The 25,394-nt window shown below is 35.0% G+C and overlaps 1 protein-coding gene across 1 annotated transcript in view; it reads left to right on the plus strand.

Annotated features, from left to right (window-relative positions):
* LOC114049824 (protein lin-9 homolog) overlaps positions 1 to 25,394 on the plus strand; it is a 75,870-nt gene that overhangs the window by 13,594 nt on the left and 36,882 nt on the right. Inside the window, exons 2-4 of the mRNA XM_027871242.1 lie at positions 14,428 to 14,460; positions 18,517 to 18,611; positions 23,125 to 23,229. Of these exons, the coding sequence (XP_027727043.1) occupies positions 14,428 to 14,460; positions 18,517 to 18,611; positions 23,125 to 23,229 (233 nt within the window). The remainder of the gene's footprint in view (positions 1 to 14,427; positions 14,461 to 18,516; positions 18,612 to 23,124; positions 23,230 to 25,394) is intronic.

A 25,394-nucleotide genomic window follows, 5' to 3' on the forward strand; every position in this document is an offset into this window, starting at 1 on the left:
CCCAGGTTTTTCTTAGTCTGTCTGTTTTCTCATTTCTTTTAGTATTTCATTATATTCATAATAATAGAATAGTTCATTAATATTCCATAATAATATACAATTACATTCACATACCTTAATTTGTTCAGCCATTCCCTAATTACTGGAAATCCACTTTGTTTCCAGTTCTTTGCTATAACAAAAAAATGCTTCTACAAATATCTTTGTGCATATGGGTCCTTTTCCTGCTTCTTTGACCACTTTTGGTTATGTGCCTAAAAGTGTAGTTTTTTGAGTGTGTCTCTAGGAGTGTATCAGCTAGGTGGCACAGTAGATAGAGGTCTGGGCCTGGAGTCAAGACCTGAGTTCAAATTTGGCCTCAGACACTTACTAGCTTTGTGACCCAGGGCAAGTCATTTAACCCTATTTGCCTCAGTTTCCTCATCTGTAAAATGAGTTGGAGAAGGAAATGTCAAAACCATTACAGTATCTTTGCCAAGAAAACCCCAAATGGGGTCATGAAGAGATAGACACAACTGAACAGTCACAAAGAGTATGTCTCTAAACTGCTTTTCAGAATGGTGAGGCTACTTCACAGTGCTACCAACAATGCATTTATGTGCCTGTCCTGTCAAAACAATTGTCATTTTCTTTTTTTGTTATCTTTGCCAATCTGATGAAAAAACCTCAGAGTTGTTTTAATTTGCATTTCTCTTATTAGTGATTTAAAGCATTTTTAAAATTATGTTGATAGCTTAGATTTCTTCTTTTCATATTTTTTCATCATTTATTGTGGAATGGCTCTTGTTTTTCTATATTAAATCAATTTTTTATATATCTTAGATGTGACATCTTTGTTAGAGAAGCTTCCTATAAATATTTCCCCAGCTAACTGTTTTTCCAGGCAGCTGGTTGTTACAGTTGGTAGACCTCTGGGCTTGGAGTCAGGAAGACCTGAGTTCAAAACCGGCCTGAGACACTTATTAGCTGTGAGACCTCCAAGCAAGTTGATTAACCTGTGTCTGCACCTCAGTTTCCTCAACTATAAAGTGGGGATAATAATAGTACTTATTTTGTAGGGTTGTTAGTGAGGATCAAATGTAAAGCATTTAGCATAGTGCCTGGAACACAGTAGGCACTTTAACAGATGCTTGTGTTCCATGACCTTCTTCCCTACACCCAATTTTAATTGTATTGATTTTGTTTGTACAAAATCTTTTCGATTTTCAAAATGTCCAGTTTATATCCTGTGATCCTCTCTATCCTTTGTTTGGTCAAAAACTCTTTCCCTATCCTTGGCTGTGAAAATTATCTCCTTCCTTGCGCCTCTAATATTACATTTATGATATATTAGATCTTAGCTCCATTTGACACTGTCCTGAGACAGAGTATGAGATGTTGGTCTATTTTCTAGTAGTTTTTATGTGTTAGTGAGTCTTTAACCCAGAAAAGTTGGGTTTTTTTTATTATCAAACACTGTGATTCTCTTACTTCTAGGTTTTGTGTACCTAATATGTTTCACTAATTATTATTATTTTTTTAATTTATTTTATTTTTTTATTTTTTTTTTTTTGAGACTTGGTCTCCTTATCGCACCTAGGCTGGAAATGCAGAGGCCTCATCCCTTTGCTGACGGTCATAGACAACTTTGACCTGTTCCTTTTTTCCAACCTGTTCGGTACCTACCTCCTACCCCCATCATATTGGGCTGGAGTTAATGTAGCTTTAGCCTTTTTATAGCTCAGAGCTCCTGAGCTCAAACAATCCACCAACCTCAAGTCTCTCCTAATAGTAGGGATTTCAAACATGTACCGTCATACCCAGCCACCTTTTCTGTTTTTTTAACCAGTACCGAATAGTTTTGATTTATATTGCTTTGTAGCATAGTTTGGAACCTGGTATTTTTCTTCCCCTCTTTTATCATGATTTTTTTTTTTGAAATTATTGACTTTTTATTCTTCCAGGTAAATTTTATTATTCTTAGCCATGTTTTCCAACATTTTACATCATCTTCCTCTAGGCTCCTGTTTGCATTGTCATAAAGTATTCAGCTATGTGTTAATTTGGTAGGTCTTACTTAGTTTGGAGTTTCTTTACCTGCAAAACAGATATTGGTACATAAACTGTACAGCAGTTGTACAAACACTGACACAACTGGGTCATTATTTTAGTGGTGATCTTTTTACACATGCTTATCACAAACATTGCGCTACAAGATGACCAAGTGTCCTATTAAATATTTCTTGTTGCCTTGGGACATGTGATAAAACCAACTTTTCAAACTGTTTTATTTGCTTCTCTAAGGCGAATCTATGAACCATCTTTCAGTTTTACAGCAACTTCTTCTGTCTTTTGGTTTCATTTATAGTGAGACCGTTGAGATTAATATCATTCATTTCCTTAACTAGTATGTCCATTCATTAGTCCCTGAACAAGTTTCTTACATTCATCATAAGAACAATTCATTTAGTGTTTTTAGGTTGTCTAGTAGCTATTGTGATCCTTAGAACCCATCCCTCTCCCCCCCCTTTATTCTGCTTCATCACCATTACTAAAGATGTATAAGGAAGATGGTACAAGACTAAGGACCATTTTGTATTTTTCTTTGTTATATGGATTGCCTTTGCCAAATAATTCATCATCTGGTGACCAGCCTACTGGAAAGGAGTTTTTCCATATTTAGCTAGTCTAGTAGAAAACAGATATAATTCATTGCCAAGGTTGTTGTTGTTCAGTTATTCAGTAATGAATGTCCAGCTCTTCATGACCCCATATTGGGTTTTCTTGGCAAAGATACTGGAGTGGTTTGCCCTTTCCTTCTTCAGTGAATTAAGGCAAATAGAGGTTAAGTGGCTTACCCAGGGTCACACAGCTAGTGAGTGTCTAAGGCCAGATTTGAATTCAGGTCTTCTTGACTCCAGGCCCAGCAAGCTATCCACTGAGCCACCTAGCAGCTTCTTGCTTGCCAAGAGTGTACTGGAGGTCTTTTTTCCATTGTAGAATCTGCCATAGTTTGTACTGTGCTAGCATAGCCTTCAGAAATACCAGATCATCTTTACATCATGATGAGACATTGGAATAGGACTTTAGTGGATTCCTCTCTTGCTTCTAAGTCAGATGTCTGACTGAACTATTATGAAGGTTTAAGTGATAAAACCCAGTGATTGATTGCACATGTGTGGAAACCAGGGCTGTTTCAATGCTAACTTTGAGATTTTGATACTCATGACTGGGAGAAGAGCTTTAAATAGTGACAGAAATAGAGGAGTTATCTTTTTTTTTTTAAGTTTCATATTCTCTCTCTCCACTCCCTCTCTCACCTATTGAGAAGGCAAGAAATACAGTATCATTATACATATACAGCCATGCAAAACATTTCCTTATTAGCCATGTTCCAGGGGGAAAAAAGCAAGAAAAGTGAAGAAGGGGGTGGGGGTGGGGAAATGCCTTAATATGTACTCTGAGTCATTAGTTCTCTGTGGTGCCTCATTGTATTGATCAGAGTTAAGTCTTTCACAGTTGATTTTCCTTACAATGTTGCAGTTACTGTGTAGATTGTTTACATGGTTCTATCAGTTTCACTTTGCATCAATTCATATAGGTCTCCCTAGGTTTTTCTGAAACCATCTCCTTCATTATTTCTTACAGTACAATAGTATTCCATCAGTCCATATACCATAACTTATTCAGCCATTCCCAGATGATGAATATCCCCTAAGTTTTCAGTTCTTTGCCACAACAGAAAGAGTTGCTGTAAATATTTTTGTGCATATGGGTCTTTTTCCTTTTTTGTTCCATCTCTTTGGGGCATAGACCTAGTAGCAGTATTGCTAGATCATGTTAGGGTATGCAGTTTTATAGCCCTTTGGGCTTAGTTCCAAATTCTTCTCTAGAATGGGGCTGTTTTACAGTTTTACCAATAGTGCATTAGTGTACTATTTTCCCACATCCCTGCCACCATTTGTCATTTTCCTTTCTTCTCTTCTTTGTCAGTCTGATGGGTGTGAGGTGGTACCTCAGAGTTGTTTTAATTTGCATTTCTCTAAATATTGGTGATTTAGAGCATTTTTCATAAGATCAATGATAATTTTGATTTCTTCCTCTGAGTATTGCCTGTTTATATCCTTTGACCATTTATCAATTGGAGAACAGGTTCTATTTTTATAAATTTGGTTCAGTTCTCTATATATTTGAGAAATGAGACCTTTATCAGAGAAATTTGCTGCAAAAATTGTTCCCCAGTTCCCTACTTCTAATTTTGGCTGCATTGTTGTGTGTTTTTTTTTGTATGTGCAAAAATTTTTTAATTTTATATAATCAAAATTACCCATTTCAACTCCTGTGAACTCTGTCTCATGCTTAGGCATGAATTCTTCCCCTGTCCATATATCCGACTGATAATTTCTTCCATGCTCCCCTAATTTGTTTATAATATCATTCTTTGTGTCTAAAACATCTACCCATTTTGAGCTTATCTTGGTATACAGTGTAAGGATATTGTTCTATCCCTAATCCCTAGTTTCTGCCAGACTACTTTCCAGTTTTTCCAGCAGTTTTTGTCAAATAGTGAGTTCTTGGCCAGTAGCTGGGATCTTTGGGTTTATCAAACACTGGAATAGGCTACTTTGCTAATTTGCTTCTGTATATTATGTACCTAGTCTGTTCCACTGATTGACCACACTGTTTCTTACCAAGTAACAAATTATTTTGATGATTACTGCTTTTTAATATCATTTGAGAGCTGGTATTTCTAGACCCCTTTCCTTCACATCTTTTTTTTCATTGATTCCTTTGATATTCTTGACCTTTTTTTTTTCTTCCAGATGCATTTTGTTATTGGTTTTTTTCTAGCTCTATAAAGTAATTCCTAGGTAGTTTGATTGATATGGCGCTGAATAATCAAATCAACTTAGGTAGTACTGTCATTTTTATTCTATTGGCTCAGCCTTTTCTTTTTTTAAAATTTTTTTATCAATTAATTTATTTTTAGTTTTCAACAATCACTTCCATAAACTTTTGAGTTTTAAATTTTCTCCCCCTCCATCCTCATCTCCTTCCCTAAGACAGTGTAAAATCTGGTATAGGCGATACATATACATTCCTATTAAACATATTTTCACATTAGTCATGTTGTAAAGAAGAATTAGAACCAATAGGAGGAGCCACAAGAAAGAGGAAACAACAAACCAGAAGAAAAAAAAAAGAGCAAATAGTATGCTTCGATCTGCATTCAAACTCCATAGTTCTTTCTCTGGATGTGGATAGCATTTTACATCATGAGACTTTTGGAGATGTCTTAAATCCTTGCATTGTTGAGAAGAACTGAGTCTGTCAAAGTTAGTCATTGCACAGTGTGGCTGTTACTGTGTACAACATTCTCCTCGTTCTGCTCACTTCACTCAGCATCAGTTCATACAAGTCTTTCTAGGTTTTTCTGAAGTCTGCCTACTCATCATTTCTTATAGAACCAAGAGTATTCCATTACATTCCTATACCACAACTTGTTCAGCCATTCCCCAATTGATGGGCATCCCCTCAATTTCCAATTCTTTGCCACCACAGAAAGAGCTGCTATAAATATTTTTGTATGTGTGGGTCCTTTTCCCACTTTTAGGATCTCTTTAGGTTATAGCCCTTTGGGCATAGTTCCAGATTGCTCTCCAAAATGGTTGGATCATTTCACAACTCCTCCACCAATGCATTAGTGTTCCAGTTTTCTCATATCTTTGCCAACATTTATCATCCTGCTATTTTATCATGTTGGCCAATCTGGTAGGTGTGATGCACCACTCTATTTCTTATTGGCTCAATCTTTTCATGAGCAATTAATATTTCTTTATTTAGATCTGTATTTGTGTGAAGAATACTTTGAAATTGTGTTGATATGATTCCTCTGTGTATCACACGTGGACTCCCAAGTATTTTATACTGTATGCAGTTATTTTTAGATGGATTTTCTCTTTCTATTTCTTCCTGCTGGATTTTGTTGGTAATATAAAATGCTGATGATTTATGTGAATTTATTTTATATTTGTAAATTTTCTAAAGTTGTTAATTGTTTCAACTAGTTTTTTAGTTGATTCTCTAGGGTTCTCTAAGTTTAGAAGCTAACATTTATATAGCACTTATAGTGTGCCAGGTATGGTGGTAATTTTTACATCTTTATACTTTACCATTATCTCACTTGATTTTCACAAAAACCCAGGGAGGTAGGTGCTGTTATTATCATCCCTGTTTTACAGATGAGAAATCTGAGGTAAATGAATGTTAAATGGCTTGCCCATGGTCACACATCTAGTAAGTTTCTGAGGCCAGATTTGAACGTGGGCTATCCCTGATTCCAGGCCACGTTCTCTATCCACTGCACCACCTAGCAAAAAGTATAAGTTTTGTTTCCTCGTTACCTATGCTTCAGTTCCTTTTTCTTGTCTTATCGCCACAACTAGCATTGCTAGTACAATATTGAATAATAATAATGATAGTGCTTTACCCCAGATCTTACTGGAAAGGCTTCTAGTTTATCCCCATTGGAATAATGCTTTCTTTTGTTTTTAGATAGACACTACTAAATATATTAAGAAAAGTTCCATTTATTACCATCCTATCTGGTGTTTTTAATAGGAATGGGTATAGTAGTTTGTCAGAAGTTTTTTCTGTATCTATTGATATAACCATATGGCTTTGTTGTTATGGTGTTGATATGGCCAGTTATGCTTATAGTTTTCCTAATATTGAATCAACCTGGAATTCCTGGTATAAATCCAGCCTGGTCATAGTGGTCAATTTATATTTTTGTGACCATTCACTCATTTCACTTAGATCGTTGGTTTTATTGGCATGTAGTTGGACAAAATAGTTCTTAATAATTGCCTTAATCTTATTTTCAGTGGTTGTATATTCACCCTTTTCATTTTTTATACTGGTAATTTGGTTTGATATAGCCTGATCTTTGGGGTATATTGCTGTAATTTCCTTACTAGTATTTTAGTTAAAATTTTTGCATCATTATTCATTATGAAAATTGTTCTGTAGTTTTCTTTCTCTGTTTTTTGCTTTCCTTGGTTTAAGTATCAAACTCATGTTTGTGTCATAGAAGGAATTTGGTAAAACTCCTTTACCTTTTTTTTTTCTTCAATTTTTTTTGTTTTATTTTTTAGGCAATTGAGGTTAAGTGACTTGCCCAGGGTCACACAGCTAGTAAGTGTCAAGTGTTTGGTCTGAGGTTGGATTTGAACTCAGGTCCTCTTGACTTCAGGGCTGGTGCTCTATCCACTGTGCCACCTAGCTGCCCCCATAAATCATTTATTCAGCACCTATTACTATCAGCCACAATTCTTGGCACTGGGGAAATGAAGACAATGGTGGTAATGACAGCTAGCATTTAGATGGCACTTTGTGGTTTGAAAAGTGCTTTAAAAATGTATTTCATTTTATCCTCACAACAACCCTGGGAGATAAATGTTATTATTATCCCCATTTTACAGATGAGGAAACTGAGGCTGATGGAGGTTGTGACTTATCCAGGATCATACATGTGTCTGAGGTGGGATCTGAACTCAGGTCTTCCTGACTGAGTCAATTATTCTTGGCTAATGTACCCCCTGGCTGTCTTTTTTTTTTTTTTTAATGATGTGATTTTATTTAATTTTTCAGAGGGGATTTATTTTATTTTATTTGTTATCCTCTTAATTAATTAAATAATTAATTTTTAGCTTTCAACATTCACTTCCACAGGATTTGGAGTTCCAAATTTTCACCCCATCTCACTCCTCCCCCCACCCCAAGATGGCATGCATTCTGAATACCCCTTCCTCCCATCTCTCCCCCCCTTCTCTTATCCCCTTCCCTTTCTATTTTCCTGTAGGGCAGGATAGATTTCTGTACCCCATTTCCTGTATTTCTTATTTCCCAATTGCATATGAAAGCATATTGTTTTTAACCATGTGTTTTTAAATCTTTGGGTTCCAAATTTTCTCCCCTCCCCATCCACCCTCATTGAAAAGGCAAGCAACTCAATATAGGTTATACATGTGCAGTTGCAAAACGCTTCCATAGTAGATATGCTGTGAGAAACTAACTCTATTTTCCTTAATCCAACCCCCCCAGTTTATTCTATTCTTTCTTTTGACCCTGTCCCTCCTCAGAAGTATTTGCTTCTGATTACTCCCTTTCTCAATCTGCCCTCCTTTCTATCATTCCTGTACTCTCTTGTCCCCTTTCCCCCCCATTTTCCTGTAGGGCAAGACAGATTTCCATACCCAATTGAGTGTGTATGTTATTCCCTCCTTAAATCAAATCCTATGAGAATAAGATTCACTTATTCCCTCTCACCTTCCCCCAGTTCCCCTCCACTGTAAGAGCCTTTTCTTTTCTGTTTTTTTTTTTGTGAGATAATTTACTCCATTCTACCTCTCCCTTTCTCCTTCTCCTAGTATAATCCTCTCTCACCCCTTAATTTTATTCTCCAGATAGGACCTGTTCATCTTCAACTCATCCTGTGCCCTCTATCCATCTATCTATCTATCTATCTATCTATCTATCTATCTATCTATCTATCTATCTATCTATACATATAATTTTTTCCCTCCGACTACCCTAATACTGACAGAGGTCTCATGAGTTACAAATGTTATCTTTCCATGCAGGAATGTAAACAGTTCAACCTTAATAAGTCTCTTATGATTTCTCTTTCTTGTTTACCTCTTCATGTTCCACTTGAGTCTTGTATTGGAAAGTCAAATTTTCTATTCAGCTCTGGTCTTTTTATCAAGAATGCTTGAAAGTCCTCTATTTCACTGAATGACTATTTTTTCCCCAGAAGAATTATAATCAGTTTTTCTGGGTAGGTGATTCTTGGTTGTAATCCTATCTCCTTTGCCCTCCGGAATATTATATTCCATGCCCTGTGGTCCCTTAATGTAGAAGCAGCTAAATCTTGTGTTATCCTGATTGTGTTTCCACAATACTTGAATTGTTTCTTTCTGGCTGCTTGTAATATTTTCTCCTTGACCTGGGAACTCTGAAATTTGGCTACAATATTCGTAGGAGTTTTCCTTTGGGGATCTCTTTCAGGAGGAGATTGGTGGATTCTTTCAATTTCTATTTTGCCCTCTGGTTCTAAAATATCAGGGCAGTTTTCCTTGATAATTTCTTGAAAGATGATGTCCAGTGTCTTTTTTTGATCATGGCTTTCAGATAGTCCAATAACTTTTAAATTCTCTCTCCTGGATCTATTTTCCAGGTCAGTTGTTTTTCCAATGAGATATTTCACATTATTTTCTATTTTTCATTCTTTTGGATTTGTTTTACAGTGTCTTGATTTCTCATAAAGTCACTAGCTTCCAATTGCTCTATTCTAATTTTTAAGGAAGTATTTTCTTCAGTAATCTTTTGGACTTCCTTTTCCATTTGTCCAATTTTGCTCTTTAGGGCATTCTTTTCTTCATTGGCTTTTTGAACCTCTTTTGCCATTTGGGTTAGGCTATTTTTTAAGGTGTTATTTTCTTCAGTATTTTTTGGGGTCTCCTTTAGCAAGCTGTTTACTTGCTTTTCATGATTTTCTTGCATCACTCTCATTTCTCTTCCCAGTTTTTCCTCTACTTTTCTTACTTGCTTCTCAAAATCCCTTTTGAGCTCTTCCAAGGCCTGGGACTGATTCATATTTTTCTTGGAGGGTTTGGATGTAGGAGCTTTGGCTTTGTTGTCTTCTTCTGGTTGTATGTTTTGATCTTCTTTGTCACCAAAGTAAGATAATGTAGTCTGACTCTTTTTGCGCTGCTTGCTCATGATCCCAACCAATTACTTGAGTTTGAAACTCTTTGTTAAGGTAAGAGTCTGTTTCCAATGTGGAGAATGTACTGTCCCAAGCTTTGGGGGTTTGTACAGCTGTTTTCAGAGATACTACTAGGGACCTGAAAAGTGTCAGTTCTTCCAAGGTGCTATGATAAGGGGCGAGGTGTTTCCTCTCCACCACCATGACAAGCTCCACCACACCAGCGTTCCTCCTCGCCCCAAGACTGCCCCTCAGAACTGTGACCCAGATCCAAGCAAAGGCAAAGCAAGAAATTCCTGCTTCAGCCCTGGCAAAGAGATCCTTGCAATCCCCCTCTGATCAGCCATTAGATTCCCCTTCAGTCTGTGGGCTGGAAGCTCAGAAGCCAGCTGCTGCCCTCGGGGCGGCTGAGATCTAGCTTCTTCTCTCACCACAGTAACAGACTTTTCCCACTGACTTCTAAGTTGTCTTTGGCGTTCCTGGGTTGAGAAGTCTGGAAACCGCCACAGCTGCCAGCGATTCAGTCCTCTGAGGCCTGCTCCAGGGTTGCTGCGGCCTGTGCACCCACGCTGAACTGCGCTCCTCTCCCAGCCCAGCGTGATATACCTTTCTGATCAGCCATCCAGGTTGTCTTGGGCTGGAAATTTGTTTTACTCTGTTTTTTTGTGGGTTCTGCTGCTTTAGAATTTGTTTAGAGCCATTTTTTGTAGGTATTTGGAGGGGTTTGGGGGAAAGCTCTAGCAAGTCACTGCTTTCCCTCTGCCACCTTGGCTCCACCCCCCAAAGTAATTTTCCAACAAGCGCAAGTCTGACCATGTCACCAACCTATTCAGTAAGCTCCAGTGGCTTGTTACTACCTCCAGAATCAAATATGAAATCCTCTGACTTTTGAAGACCTTTATAACCTGGCCCTCTCCTACCTGAGCTTTGATTACTTTTAAGGTACCATGTTAACTTGACTAGACTGCTTATTTTTAGCATGTTTATTTTCCCCTTTTTATCTAGCATATATGTTATTTTCCTAACTTTATCCTCCATGTGGAGTCCTCTTATTGTCAGCTGCCCAGAACAGTTCTGAAGACGAATAAATGACTATTTGCCAGAAGTGGAAGGAAGGGTATTTGTAAACATTGACCAACCTTTCAGAAATTATGCTCCTTAGCTATGCTTACACAGTTGTAATTCCTTGGAGTTCTGACTGTCATTGGGAGTAGTTTGCTTATATCATCACTTCTGCTTTATCAGTAAAATATTGATGGCAGAGGAGCATATGAAGGGAACTGTGCACAACATTATGCTGTGCTTTTTAGTTTAATTAATTTCTTTTATTCTTATGCCTTATCAGTTGTCTATGATGGTTAATCTAATCTCAGGGCTTTACTATAATAACAATAGTAGCAAAGATGACAAAATAATAATAAAAATAATACTTTAGTACTTCAAAAGATTCTCCCGACAGCCTTTATGGGTTGCATAAAAAATGTATTACCTGGTAGCAACTTTTCAATGGCTATCTACAACTAGCTACTGAATCATTGAATAACACACACAATGTGTCTCTAGGCCCATGTTAATAGGATCATAAGATTTAAAGTTAAAAGGGACCCTAGAGATTAATCCAATCACTTTTAAGTTCAGGAGCAGTTGAGAGAGACTTATCCAGGGTCATCCAGGTATGGTGCATAAAATATAAAGGAATATAAACTGTGGAGCTACGGAAAGAGATGTATTCTTAAGCAGGTGAATGATAAGAGTAGAAAAAGTAGGGAACTTGGAACCTGATAGATGACTTGGGTTCTAGGTTTGCTATAAATAGCAGAGATTGAGGTCTTTTATGCCAAATTAGGCACTTTCTCCATATACTTGACTGTCAAACATAGAATCATAGTTCTTACCTCCTCATTTCACAAATGAGGAAACTGAGGCTTGGTATAGCATTTACCTGAGTTTGTACTGTCTTCTAGTGTATCTTCAAGAATTTGGGTTCATTTCTATGCCATAATGAAGCATCAGGTTCTTGTAGAAGAATAAGAATAATAATAGTACCTTATATATATAATGGTACTTTATTGTTACAATGTATTGTCACATATGTTGTCTTATTTGTTTCTCACTATACCTTTATGTGAGGCTAGTAATGCATGTAATTTAGCATGTTTATTTTCCCCTTTATGTCTAGCATATATATTATTATAACTTTAAATCTTGTGATCCTATTAACATGGGCCTAGAGACACATTGTGTGTGTTACTCAATGATCAATAGCTAGTTGTAGATAGCCATTGAAAAGTTAGCTACCAGGTAATACATTTTTTATGCAACCCATAAAGGCTGTTTGGAGAATCTTTGGAAGTACTAAAGTATTATTATTATTATTATTATTATTTTGTAGGTAATATCTCCATTTTTATAGTGCTTTAACTTTACAAAGCACTTTCATTGCACCACCATCCACCCCCTGTGAGATGAGTAGTGCGAGTGGATTATCCTCATTTTAAAAATAAGAGGAAACAGATTTAAAGAAGCTAATTCACTAGCAGTAGACAGCTAGCTAGTGGATCACGACCACAAGTTTTCTGACTCAAACTTAAGTGCTGCTTCTACTTAACTGTACTGCCAACTTCAAACTACTTCTTCTTTTGGATTTCTAGCTTATGAACATTCTGTCTTTTACAGGATAGTTTCCTGAATTCTGAAGAAAGATTTTAATTTGATTGTCCATGATATCACAAGTCCCCATTTTGTACTTTATTTAAAAAAAATAAAGAGTGTGGCAATTTGAGATGTTCTTTACTAAAATCATAATCTGGTTGGGATACAGGGGTGTTGTTTTTCTTTTTTAGTTTAAATTTTTATTGAAATTTTTTTGTTTTTTACCTCACTTACATTTTCTACTTTAACTCTCCTACCACCTCCTCTTAGAGAGTCATCTTTTTTTTTTTTAATAAAACATAAAAAACGGGAAGAGAAGGGGGGGAAAGTTCTGTAAAACTAACCAACCTGTCAAAAAAAATCTGATTTTATATGCAGTATTTCAGTGTCCATCCTCTTGCACCTCTGCAGAGAAGTAGAGATCAGTTTTCTTCTCAACAAATTTGGTCATTCTTATTGTGCAGTATTAAGTTTCAGCTCTTTTGTTGTTATTCTGCTATGAATTTACATTTTTGTAATCCTGTATATTGTTTTCCTGGTTTGTTTGTTTGTTTTTTTTTTTTTTTTTTTTGCTTCACTTTGCATCAGTTCATATAAGTTTCTCCATGCTTTTTTTGTTTTCATCATGTTCATCATTTTTTATGGAAGCTAGGTGGCCTAGTGACATAGTAAACCTGGGGTCTTCCTGACCAGGTCTTCCTGACAAGTTCAGTTCCTGCCTGAGACACTTACTAGCTAAGCAAGTTGCTTAACCTCTCTCCATCTCAGTTTCTTCATCTGTAAAATCAGAATAATAACAGCACCTACCTCCTAGGGTTTTTGTGAGGATCAAAGGAGATAACATACATTGATATATATGTATATGTGTGTGTGTATGTATGTGTGTATATATATATATGCTGCTTTGCAAACTTTAAAGTACTTATAAATTTTTAAACATTTTATGGTGTATGAATGCAGTAGAATATTACTGTGTATTAATATTATTACAGCAGAGTAATATTCTGTTGCATTCATGTACCACAATTTATTTAGCCATTTCCAAATCAGTAGACCTCTACTTAGTTTCCAGTTTTTTGCTACTCAAAAAGTGCTGCTATAAATATATTGATGTCTATGGGATCTTATTATCATTAACCTCCTTGGCTTTTCTCAATCCCCATTCTTCTTGACCTCTCTGCAGCCTGTGACTTTGTTGATCACTCTTTCCTCCTTGATACTCTCATCTCTCTAGGTTTTTAGGACACCACTGTCTTGGTTCTCTGCCTACTTATCAGACCACTTCTTCTATCTTCTATTGCATGAGATTTTTTTTTTACTTTTCTTAAAGGGCAGTTGGGGTTAAGTGACTTGCCCAGGGTCACACAGCTAGTAGGTATCAAGTGTTTGGCCTGAGGCCGGATTTGACTTCAGGGCCAGTGCACTATCTATCCACTGTGCCACCTAGCTACCCCTGAGATTTTTAATTTTAATCCTGACTTCCTTTTAAGTCCTAATTAAAATCTCATCTTTTACTGGAAGCCTTCCCCAACCTGTCTTAATTCTGCTGTCTTCTTTTTGTTAACTATTTCCTATTTGTCCTGTATATAGCAAGCTTTGTGTTATATTTGTATGCTGTCTCCCCCATTAGGTTGTGAGACCCTTGAAGGCCTGTCTTTTGCCTCTTTTTGTTATCCCCAGTGCTTAGCATGGTGTCTGGCACATAGTAGGTATTTAATGAATGTTGATTGATTGATTGATTGATTGGAGTATACACTTAGCAGTGGTATCTTTGGGTTGAAGAATATAGGCTTTTTAGTGATTTTTTTGCACATTTTCAGATTGCTTTTCAAACTGATCAGAATTTTTCATAGCTTCAACAACAATGCATCAGCATGTCCATCTTTTTATGATCCTTCAGGTATTGACTCTTCCTACTTTTGTCAGTTGTCTATGTATTTTAGATTTCAAATTCTTATCATATATTTGATACCAAAACCTTTTTGATGGGCATGATTATTAACTTATTTTATTTTTAATTTCAGGTTCTTCAGCAAAAGCACTTGTTAGTTTAAAAGGTAAGAAGTGTGATTTTTTGAAAATATGGCCTAAATTAAGGATTGATAACTAACCAATTAAAATTAATCTGCATGTGCACTTACTCCAAAGCAATTTTAGAAGTGCAGCTTCCATAATGTCATTAATTGGTTCCACAGAAATTAGGTAAAATGATAGCATAGGAGATTATCACATAGATACAATGTTTATAAATGTGTGATTGACTAAGCAATATTTCCACAAAGTTTTTCATCTTTATGGTGTTTCGCTATAATGTAGTAGTGATGTTATTGCAACCTCATGTGGGATATGCCTATAATGTCTGTTCTTTTTTATTAAGATATTAATCTGATGCATTATGGTTCTAGTTAATATTTAGATAACATGAGCACTTTTGATTTATGTAGTATAATTTAGATGGATTAATCATTAGATACATAAGAAACTTCATTAATTCAATTGAATTTAATAAATATTTTTTAAGTGTTTATTCTGTGCAAGATACTAGTGACACAAACATTAGATAAGATGCAGATGCTGCCCTCCAGGAGTTGTAATCACTAGGCCACAGAGGTGGGGAACCTATGGCCTTCTAGGTCCTTGGGTGCAGCCTTTTGACAGTCCAAGTTTTACACAACAAATCATTTTTATTAAGGGGATTTTTTCTGTGAAGTTTGGATTCAGTCAGAGGGATGCACTTGGGGACCTAGAGGGTCACGTGTGACCTTGAGGCCATAGCTTCCCCACCCCTGCTTAGGGAATTGCAATTAGGGAAATCTTTTGAGTTTAAAAAAAAGTCTCAAGAAAGACAATACTCCAAGCTTTGCACACTTTTCTTACATTGTATAATTGTTCTTGCGTAATTATAATTTGATAATACATTTTTAAAGCATCTGCACTTAGAGTATTATGCACCATATAGAGATATTCTTGGTCCTAAGGAACTTTTCCTTATAAATATTAACTCAAAGCTAATTAGAATACATGTATAATGCTACTTTTATCTTTCTGAAGAAAAGGGTATATAAAGGACTAAATGCTTTGGTTTTTTGTACTTTTTTCTTTGGTCTTGTCATACTTCAAGTGCATTATACTGACCCTTAATACAATCCTACTATTACAATAGCAGTTGGACAAGATTTGTTGTGTAAAGAAACTGATCAGTCGAACCAACCTAAACATTTTTAGTTACATTAATTCTTTCAGATAAATTTTCTGCTTTAGCCCTCTGGAATAGTAACGTACCGAGTGGTATTTTTATAGCCTAAGGATACCATGTGTCTTTGAAGATGTATGTCTGATTTTTATTTATCTGGCAGAAAAAAATACCCTTTTTTTCTTATTGCTTTTTCAAGGGGACAGCTCTGGAAATGTATATATTATTATTTACCTTCACAAAGTAACTAATGTATTAGGTTTCTATTGCATGAGATTTTTTTAAAAAAATTTTTTTTTAAAGGGCAGTTGGGGTTAAGTGTCTTGCCCAGGGTCACACAGCTAGTAGGTATCAAGTGTTTGGCCTGAGGCCGGATTTGACTTCAGGGCCAGTGCACTCTCTATCCACTGTGCCACCTAGCTACCCCTGAGATTTTTTCTTTAGTATGCTGACTGTTGTACTTTGCATTTTTTGGCACCAGAAAGTGAATATGTACAACCTAATTTAATTTTCATGTGCAGATACTTAAGATATTGAAGTAAAAATTTCAGGGTGAATAATATTATAAAATTAGACTTATTAAAATGTACATTAAATTCCTTCTTGCTAACCTTCCTGGTTTTAGCCAAGATTATATTTAAAGAGAGGAAAGCCAGGCATGAGCTGACACATATACTTAGATTTTTGGAAAGTGAATTTAAAGAAATGATAGGTAGGATCTCATGAACTAAAATTCCTAAGAGTGAAAAGTTTTCAGGAATGAAATTGTGAAGGTACAAAGAAAAGTAATTGTGAGGAGGAAAAGTAAGAGTTGTCTTAAAAAAAAAACCAATATGAATGCACAGGGAGCTCATTAACTGACTTAGATTTTAAAAGAAATGTACGGAAGATAGTAAGAGCAGGACAATAGTAAGCTGGAGAGTGTCTAGAGATGGGTGATTAGAATGGTAGAGGATACAAAGGCCTCAAGTTCATTCTGTGTGAGGGTTGACTGAAGAAATTAGGGATCTTTGGCCTTGAGTAGACTTGGAGAACATGTGTGACATCTGTATTCAAGTATTTAGAGAGCTGTTATATAAAAGAAGGATTATACCTTTTCTGTTGTTCCCAGAGAGTAGAACTAGGAACAATGAGTGAAAATTGCAAGGAGACAAATTTAGACTTGACATAAGGAAAACCTTAATAGCATTTAAATCTGCCATAAGCAGAATAGTGTGCTTTATAAGGCAGCAGAACTGAAGTTCTCCATCTGCTTGTTAGCTCTATTTTAGAGGTTGGACTCTCCATGGGTTGGACTAGATGACTTTGGAGATTCTTTGTGAGACCTAGACGAACACTGTCATATTTGATTAGGGACATTTCCAGTTTTAAAGTGCTCATAGCACGTGTGTGTGTGTGTGTGTGTGTGTGTGTGTGTGTGTGTGTAATGTATATATGTATGTATATATATTTTTCCATTAAGAAATTGTAAATATATTATTACTCTTTTGACTCCCCTGTTTCAGTTAATGACATTATCATCTTTCCCTACTAAGACATAAGCTTAAAAGTAGCCCTGTCCTTTGTGCATAATTTTTTAAAAAATCAGTTGCTAATTTCTGTCAATTTGATTTTCAAATTATCTTTTACATTCACACCACCACCCTAGTTAAATACATTATTACCTTTACCTGAACTATTGCAGTCATCTCCTAGCTAATTTCCTTGTCTCTAGTGTTACTCCTGTGTAATCACTCCTACATGTTTCTGCCAGATTAATTTTCTTGAAGCACGTCTTTGATCATATTACCTCTTACCTCCTCATCCCAGTTCCTAAAGTCTTCCGTGGCTTCATGTTGCTTAGTGTTCAAGGTGTTTTATAATTTAGCATCACCTGTGCAGTCTTATTTCTATTATTTTACTTTTGTGTACTACAAACTCCTCTATCAAATTAAAAAACTTGTTTGTGAACATTGCCCTAATTGGTTCAATTTCTGCACCTTTGGTCATAATATTGCCTGTACCTGCAGTGTATTTGACCCTCACCTTCATGATTCTGCTTATTCTGTTCCTTCTGTCTGCCCTTCAAGGCCTAGTTGAAATGTTACTTTTCTTCATGAAGCCATCCATGGAGTCTCTTAGACACTTGTAATCTCTGTCCTTCTTTTAAATTTCAGTGGCACTTTCATATTCTGTCTTATATAGTTGTCATTTTCATCCTTAAATCTTTTTAGACTCTACATTTTCTTGAGGGTGATATCTGTCTCATCTTTGAATTTTCTGTAAACTATTATAGTACATTGCGTGTAGTAAGTGTTCTATAAATATTTGTCAAATAAGTGAATGTTAAAGATCTATCATAATGACTTTTTCAAATTATTTTTGGAATTATACAGAGAAAATGTCTTTTGTTACATGTAGGACATTTTAAAAAAATTGATTTGTGTTAATGTTTTTCAGTCTCAAATATGAGGGAGATATTTTTATCATGAGAGAAAATATTCACATCATAAATATTGAAAACAAAAATAAATGTCATATGGTCCAACTCCTTTATTGATGAGTAAACAAAGGTGTTTAATAGTGATGACCCATATATATCCCTATGGGTTATACAAAGTACTTTATATACATTATTTTAGCTAGTAAGATCTGAGACAGGATTTAAACCCTAGTCTTCCTATTCTATCCACTGTACCACACTAAGTGACTTGCTTAGGACACACACACACACAAAATACAGAGAGAGAGAGATGTCTGCCTGTCTATCTGTCCTATCAAGTTAGTGGAAAGAATTGGATTAGGACTGAATCTCCTGACTTCAAACCTAGTATTTTTTTCCACTCTAACACATTGCCTTTTCTTTGAAGTGTTTTTAAATTTTATAGTCTCCACTGGATTAGATTTAAATTTGTATTAATGATGTGTAATTTTGTCACAGAGGGAAGCTTATCCAGCACATGGAATGAAAAATACAGTTCCTTACAGAAAACGCCAGTTTGGAAAGGCAAGAACACAGCCTCTTCAGTGGAGATGGTAAAGAATAATTTATTTTCTTATTTGTAATGATAATGAAATTATCATTTATATATTATTACAGAATAATAATTCTCACAGATATCATTGCTCAAAGGTTTCCTTTCCCATTAAATAGAATATTTGAAGTACTTGGATGAAAATAGTAGACACTTTATTATTTTTTCAAGCATAATTCAATCAGTAAAAATTTAATTAGTTCTTATTGCTATTTCTGTATTATCCTCAAAAAGTTTTATGAGTGTATTATTGTTTGTGGTTCTGTTAGGTAATGTATGTAAAATAATTACATATATTTGGTTCTTATCTCATTATCATGCTGGAAATGTTTTGAGTACAATCCTAGTAACAGTCTAAGTCTATTTCCCTGAGAATCGATCTAGGTAAGTAGAGTTTCATTAGAAGTAGGCTGGTTACTTGGTGATGAATTCTTTGGTCACAGCAACACATGAAATGAAAGAAAGAAAAATACAAAGTAGGCATTACTTCTTTGTATCTTCCTCTGACTTCCACAATGACATAACAGAAAAGGGGGCAGCCAGTACAGTGCTAAGACTTACACAGTTTTTAGACCATTTTAGACCAAGAAAATTAGTACAAAGCTGAGAAAATAGAAATTAGAAAAAGACATAGTGTACAATTAAAACAACTATTTAAACATATTATCAAGGACAAAAAAATGGAGTATGGATGAAAAAGAAGATGACACAGACTATAATGCTTTATATAGAAGTTTAACTGATGCAAATGAATAACTATAACAAGGTAACCAAAAAAGCCTAAAAAGTACGTTTGTGTGCTGACATTTGACTAACTTGACTAGCTATATGGGTATTCTGAATGTGAGATATTTGTCAAATGACCAGTGAATGTCAATTTTGACTACAAGTGAAAACATTAGAAATAACAAAGTTGTAGCTAAATGGAATTATGAAAAATCAAATGTTAAGTGGTTGATGAAGTTGGTTTTATTGTGTGTCCAAAGGTAGCACAAAAAAATCATTTCATGGGACATTTGATCATCTTGTATTTCATTACCCATATTAAGTATTTGCAAAAAGCTCACCATGAAAGTAATTGCATCTCATGCACTAATATCTGTTGCAAACGATGAAGAAAAATTCTGCAAAAAATTCAGTGATACCTTACATTTTAAATCAACATATACTTTGATGGCTTGGTGATTTCAATGCAAAGCATGTCAGGACAGCATGGAAAATGTGGATTACAAATAAAAAAATTAAAGAAGTCAAAGACTTATTAACTAGAAGCTTTAAATACTTAATACTATCATGAATGCTTTCTTCAAGAAAAGAATGAGAAGGTGCTAGACTCAGTGAGAAGCAAATAAGCTAAAAAAAAAATGAAATTGATCGTATTTTAACAGGTAGGAAATGACTCAGTATTGACATGAGACTCATTCTTGAATCCACTTTTTGTGTATAATCAGACCAACTTGTTAGAACAGAAATCTGTGTACAGTTAGAGCAAAGAAAATTAGTACAAAGCTGAGAAAATAAAAATTAGAAAAAGACATAGCATACAATTAAAACAAATATTTAAACAGATTATCAAGGACAAAAAAATGGAATGTGGATGAAAAAGAAGACACAGACTATAATGTTTTCATATAGAAGTTTAACTGATGCAAATGAATAACTATAACAAGGTAACCAAAAGAGCCTAAAAAGTACGTCTGTGTGCTGACACTTGACTAACTTCCAAGTGGAATCAGAGAACAGCCGAAAGTTATACCATTATATGATACAAACTGCTTTGTAAAATTGTATATGGAAATGTTCTCTTTTTTTTTTTCTTTTTGGTGTTTGTTAAGTTCAGAATTTTCAAAAAGATTAAAAACAAAAAACTTTTATAAAAAAGAATAATGGAAGTTTTTTGAACAGTATTGCCTCATAAAACAGAGAAGTCATGGAGAATAAAAGCAATTTAAAGAAAGTTTGGTGAAAGACTCAACTAAGCAGTGTCTTCCTGAGAGCATTTAGGGATGAAAATGAAAGTAGGACAATAGAAGAAAAATGAAAAAGATTTACAAAAATATTGATGACAAACTCTTTTTTTTGCAGTCAAGGACATTGGAACCACATACCCATACTAACATCCCAGATATGTTTATAGAGAAGAGAGAAATGGTATTAAAGAGAATAGAGATAATAAAAACAGCCAGATTAAACCAAATCTATATATGAGTTCCTTGCTAAAAGTGATGAAGTTGCAAATGCATAAATTCATAAGATGTCTGAAGGCAGGGAAGATAGCAAAAGTAAATAAAAAATACGGGACTCTATTAATACTTTTTAAAAAGTTATTTGGAGAATATTAATGACTTACATGCCAATTTTCCCATCTGTTTACATTTTTTATGAGGGAAATCTGCACATGAATTGAGGGCAATAAAAGTATTAGTACTATTAGAGGCACTATTTTACAGGAGGTATTCCACATGGAGGACATAGTTCTATTACACAATTGACTGAAAGATGTAGATCTTGCTGTGCTTATTGTTTATTAATTATCTTAAAAAGCCTTTGATTCAGGAGAGCAAAACATTGCTTTTTAAAAATTTTCATCCAACAAGGTGTCTTCTGTGCATATATCAAAATTACTCAAGATTCCATGAAAGATATTACAACAGAAAGACATAATTTAAGGAGATGTGTGCTTAACAAAGGTGTTTGCTACTCTCATGGAAAAAATCCAAGAAAGAATTCAAATTCAAGAAGGATTCTATATGACTAGTGATGTTCTCCAGATGCTTCTATTTGCTAATGACATCATGCTAATTGCATGTACTAACCCTATAGTGTTGCAGAGCCTTCTGGATGAGAACCTACCACTCAGTAGTTTGGCATAACCATGAAAAACCAAATGGATGAAGAATACATATTGTCCAAACGATGAAATGCAGTTAGATTGAAAACCTATAGTCTTTCCATCTGTTTATTAGTATGTATGTAAGTAATCTTGGCAAGCCACTCATTATGTAGGGTAAGTTCAGCCCAAAATAAACAGGATGAGCAGTCTGGATTGTCCTTGGGAAAGAGTAAAGCTCCTTTTTTTTTTTTTAAGCCAAAGGGAAAAAACATAACTTGAATAGCAACATAGCAATGATGTGTTAATTGTTCTGTATCTCCTTCTGATTTTTCTTTTTTTTAAAAAGATTGCATTTAATTTTTTTCAATTAACAAAAATCTGTTTTCTCTCCCATTTCCTAAATTGAAGGCGAGGAGAGAAACTTATGATAAGCACAGTTAAGTAAAACAAATTCCCACTTTGGCCATGTCCAAAAAGTGCATGTTTTATGCACCCTGAGTCCATCACTTCTCTCTTAGGAGATGGGTAGCGTGCTTCATCATCAGTTGGAATTGGGGTTGGTCATTGTGTTGATCAGAGTTCTTAATTCTTTCAAAGTTGTTTGCCTTTGCAATGGGGGGTGTGTGTGTGTGTGTGTGTGTGTGTGTGTGTGTGTGTGTGTAGATTGTTCTGGTTCTGCTCACTTCACTCTGTATTAGTTCATACAAGTTTTCCCAGGTTTCTTTGAAACAGTTTCTTTCATCATTATTTCTTTTGGCCTAATAGTATTCCATTGCTAAAGCTCATTTAATGATTTCACACTTCCTCTAAAACAAAGGCCATCTTTTTAATACCAGTATTCTTCTGGTATTGTTGCATGTCTGTGAGGCATGAAACACTAGTCTTCAAAGAATTAAACAGGAATATAATTCAGAGGGTGGTGGAGTCATATGTGATGGTGGTCAAGTACGCTGCAACATGTAACAAATAAGTAACAATGAAGAACTAGAATAAAGAATATCATCGCTACTTGTATGATTGAAGAAGATGGGTTAATCATGTGGCAAAAGCAAGACCAAAGGATAGCCACCCCTTGTGTTCCACTCATGCCTCATCATGTGTCAGTAGAAAGTGAGGAAGACCTCCAGCACATTAGGGGAACCCTCTGTGACAAACTGTGGGATGCAAAGTCAAACGTTGCTTATGATGGGTTGCCAGTTTATATTTTTAAATAGGAAATATGTATTGATGAAATCATAGATCCTTTTGAGTACATGAGAATTTTGTCCTCAAGAAACATAGTAAAAACAAATAGAGGCATTTAAACAATCAAATAGAAATAATACTGGAATAGATAATAAACTACACTTTGTATACACCAAGCAAAAGTACATTTTAGAGGTAGGTGATAAGGATGTATAATCTTGTAATTGTCGTTTGGGGGCTTTCCTTCTGTTCCTGCCCAACGAAGTCCCAGGCTAATGGAATAGAACGGAGACAGGAGCATTTGGAGACCAATCATGTGAAAGTATTTCTCTGACCTGCTTTCTAAATTATAAATTATCTTTGTCATTTTATCTTCCATTGACATTTCTAATGAAGTCATGGCTATGTCATCCTGTTGTGGGAATATATATCATATATAAAAATAGAAAATTATTCCTGATTTTTCATTTAATTCTTTTACATTTATGTCATATAGCCCTTCAGAAATTCAAAACGAAGCCGTCTTTTTTGTGAAGATGATGACAGACAATTAAATACAAGGTCCCCTAAAAGAAACCAGAGAGTTGCAATGGTTCCACAGGTATGTGTGAGTCAAAAGCATTTCCTAAAGTGTAAGAAGAATAGCAGTCTAGCATAATATAATTTGAGCCAGCATTTTATAAATTTCTGGGAAATAAGTTATTTGTAGAAACTGGTTATACAAGATTCAAAGTGGAAACAATGATACCAAAGTGATACTCTTTATTTCTGTTTTCTAGCTCAGTTTTTGTGGCAGAGTTATCAATAGAAAGTTATTACTTCATTATTAACTTCAAACTTGAAAGTCAGTCCTACACCCTTACTCTTCTTTCTTAGGCATAGCAAACATTAAGTAAATAGATTTGGCAATGTGAGAGCCTTTTTTTTTCCTCGCATGGAAATGAGGAAAAATAAGTCATGCATACTACTACTGAGGGAGCATGTAGTATTTTTTTTTTATCTCAAAGAAGATAGTATATGGAGTGAAATCAAATAATCTCTTTCACCATTAGCATCCCTGTGTCTTAGCTGATGATCTGTATATCAGCGCGGCATATAAGAAAGAATAGAAGCTAAGCAAGGAAGTATTGAATTTAATAATGCGGCTTATACAGAACTCACAATCTATCTTCTTAGCATACTCTGCGCTCTCAGTACAACCACATTTCTGATAACATCCTCAAAAAAATGGATCATTGTAATGGAGATTTTATTTTCTCATTAGAAAATGGTTATGACTGAGTTGTATTTCAGACCACAGGTAGACCAGATTATACAGGTGATCAAGAATATTTTATAAAATTGAATTTATGGCAACAATACACTTCATAGAAATATAAAATAGTGAACCCATGTCCTCACTCCTGTGAAATGGCTGTAAATGTAACCTTGCTTATGGACAACTAGGTGGTGCAGTGAATAGAGCATTAGTCTTGGAACCAGGAAGACTTATCTTCATGAGTTCAAATCTGGCCTCAGACATTTACTAGCTGGGAGAACCCTGGGCAAGTTACTTAACCCTGTTTGCTTCAGTTTCTCATTTGTGAAATAAGTTGGAGAAGGAAATGCAAAACTACTTCAATATCTTTGCCAAGAAAACCCCAAAATGAGATCACGACGAGTAAAACACAACTGAAATAACTCAACAACAACAACAAAAACCTTGTTTATATAAGGAACTTCAATGTACTTTTTTGGAGAAAATTTTTTATATTTTATATTTTTTTCCTAGTATATGTAAAAACAATTTTTATCATTCATTTTAAAAAATTTTGAGTTCCAAATTCCCACCCTTCCCTCTCCCTTCCTTGAGAAGACAGGCAATTTGATACAGATTATACATGTGCAGTTATACAAAATGTATTTTTATATTAGCCATGTTGCAAAAGAAAACACCCAAAAAGCCCTCAAAAAATAAGGAAAGTTAAAAAAAAATATGCTTCATTCTGCATTCAGTTCTGTCTCTGGAGGTGGATAGCATTTTTCATCATAAGTCCTTCAGAATTATCTTGATGCTGAGAATAGCTAAGTCATTCACAGTTGGTCATCATACAATATTACTGAAACTGTAGACAATGTTCAGGTTCTGGTCACTTTACTTTACATCTGTTCTTATAAGTCTTCCTAGGTTTTTCTGAAAGCATCTCCCCTGTCATTTCTTATAGCACCATAATATTCCATCATAATCATATGCCACAACTTGTTCAGCCTTTCTACAATTGATGGACATCCCTAAAGCACTTTAAAATTTACATGTAATACAAAAATTAGTCTTCCTGTATGGGTTATTTGAACTTTAAAGCCAATATCAAAGCCATAATAAATATCAATTAAACATTTAATATTAATTTTGCTTGCCCTCTAAGAATTTAGAAGGATTTAGAGGAGAGAATTATTTGAATAGCCCATTTTTCTTCTTTCAAGTTGATTTTTATTGATTTTTTTGTTTTTTACTTCACCTAGATTTTCCACTTTATCCTTTCCTCTCCCCATAATAAAGAATTTTTCAGGAGAGAATAAAAAAAAAATTCAGCAAATGCTGTCAATACATCAAAAGAAAAACTGATGTGATATGTGATGTTTTGCATCCTTAGACACCTCTTCCCCACCTACGCAGAGGAAGGAGTGAGGTGTCTTCTTTAGTGTCCCATTTATTTTAAGCTTTTACATTTTTCAGTTAAATTTTATTCTCTCTCTCTCTCTCTCTCTCTCTCTCTCTCTCTCTCT

This window comes from Vombatus ursinus, unplaced genomic scaffold (assembly GCF_900497805.2).
Source record: "Vombatus ursinus unplaced genomic scaffold, bare-nosed wombat genome assembly UNPS02014798.1, whole genome shotgun sequence".
Lineage (NCBI taxonomy): Eukaryota > Metazoa > Chordata > Mammalia > Diprotodontia > Vombatidae > Vombatus > Vombatus ursinus.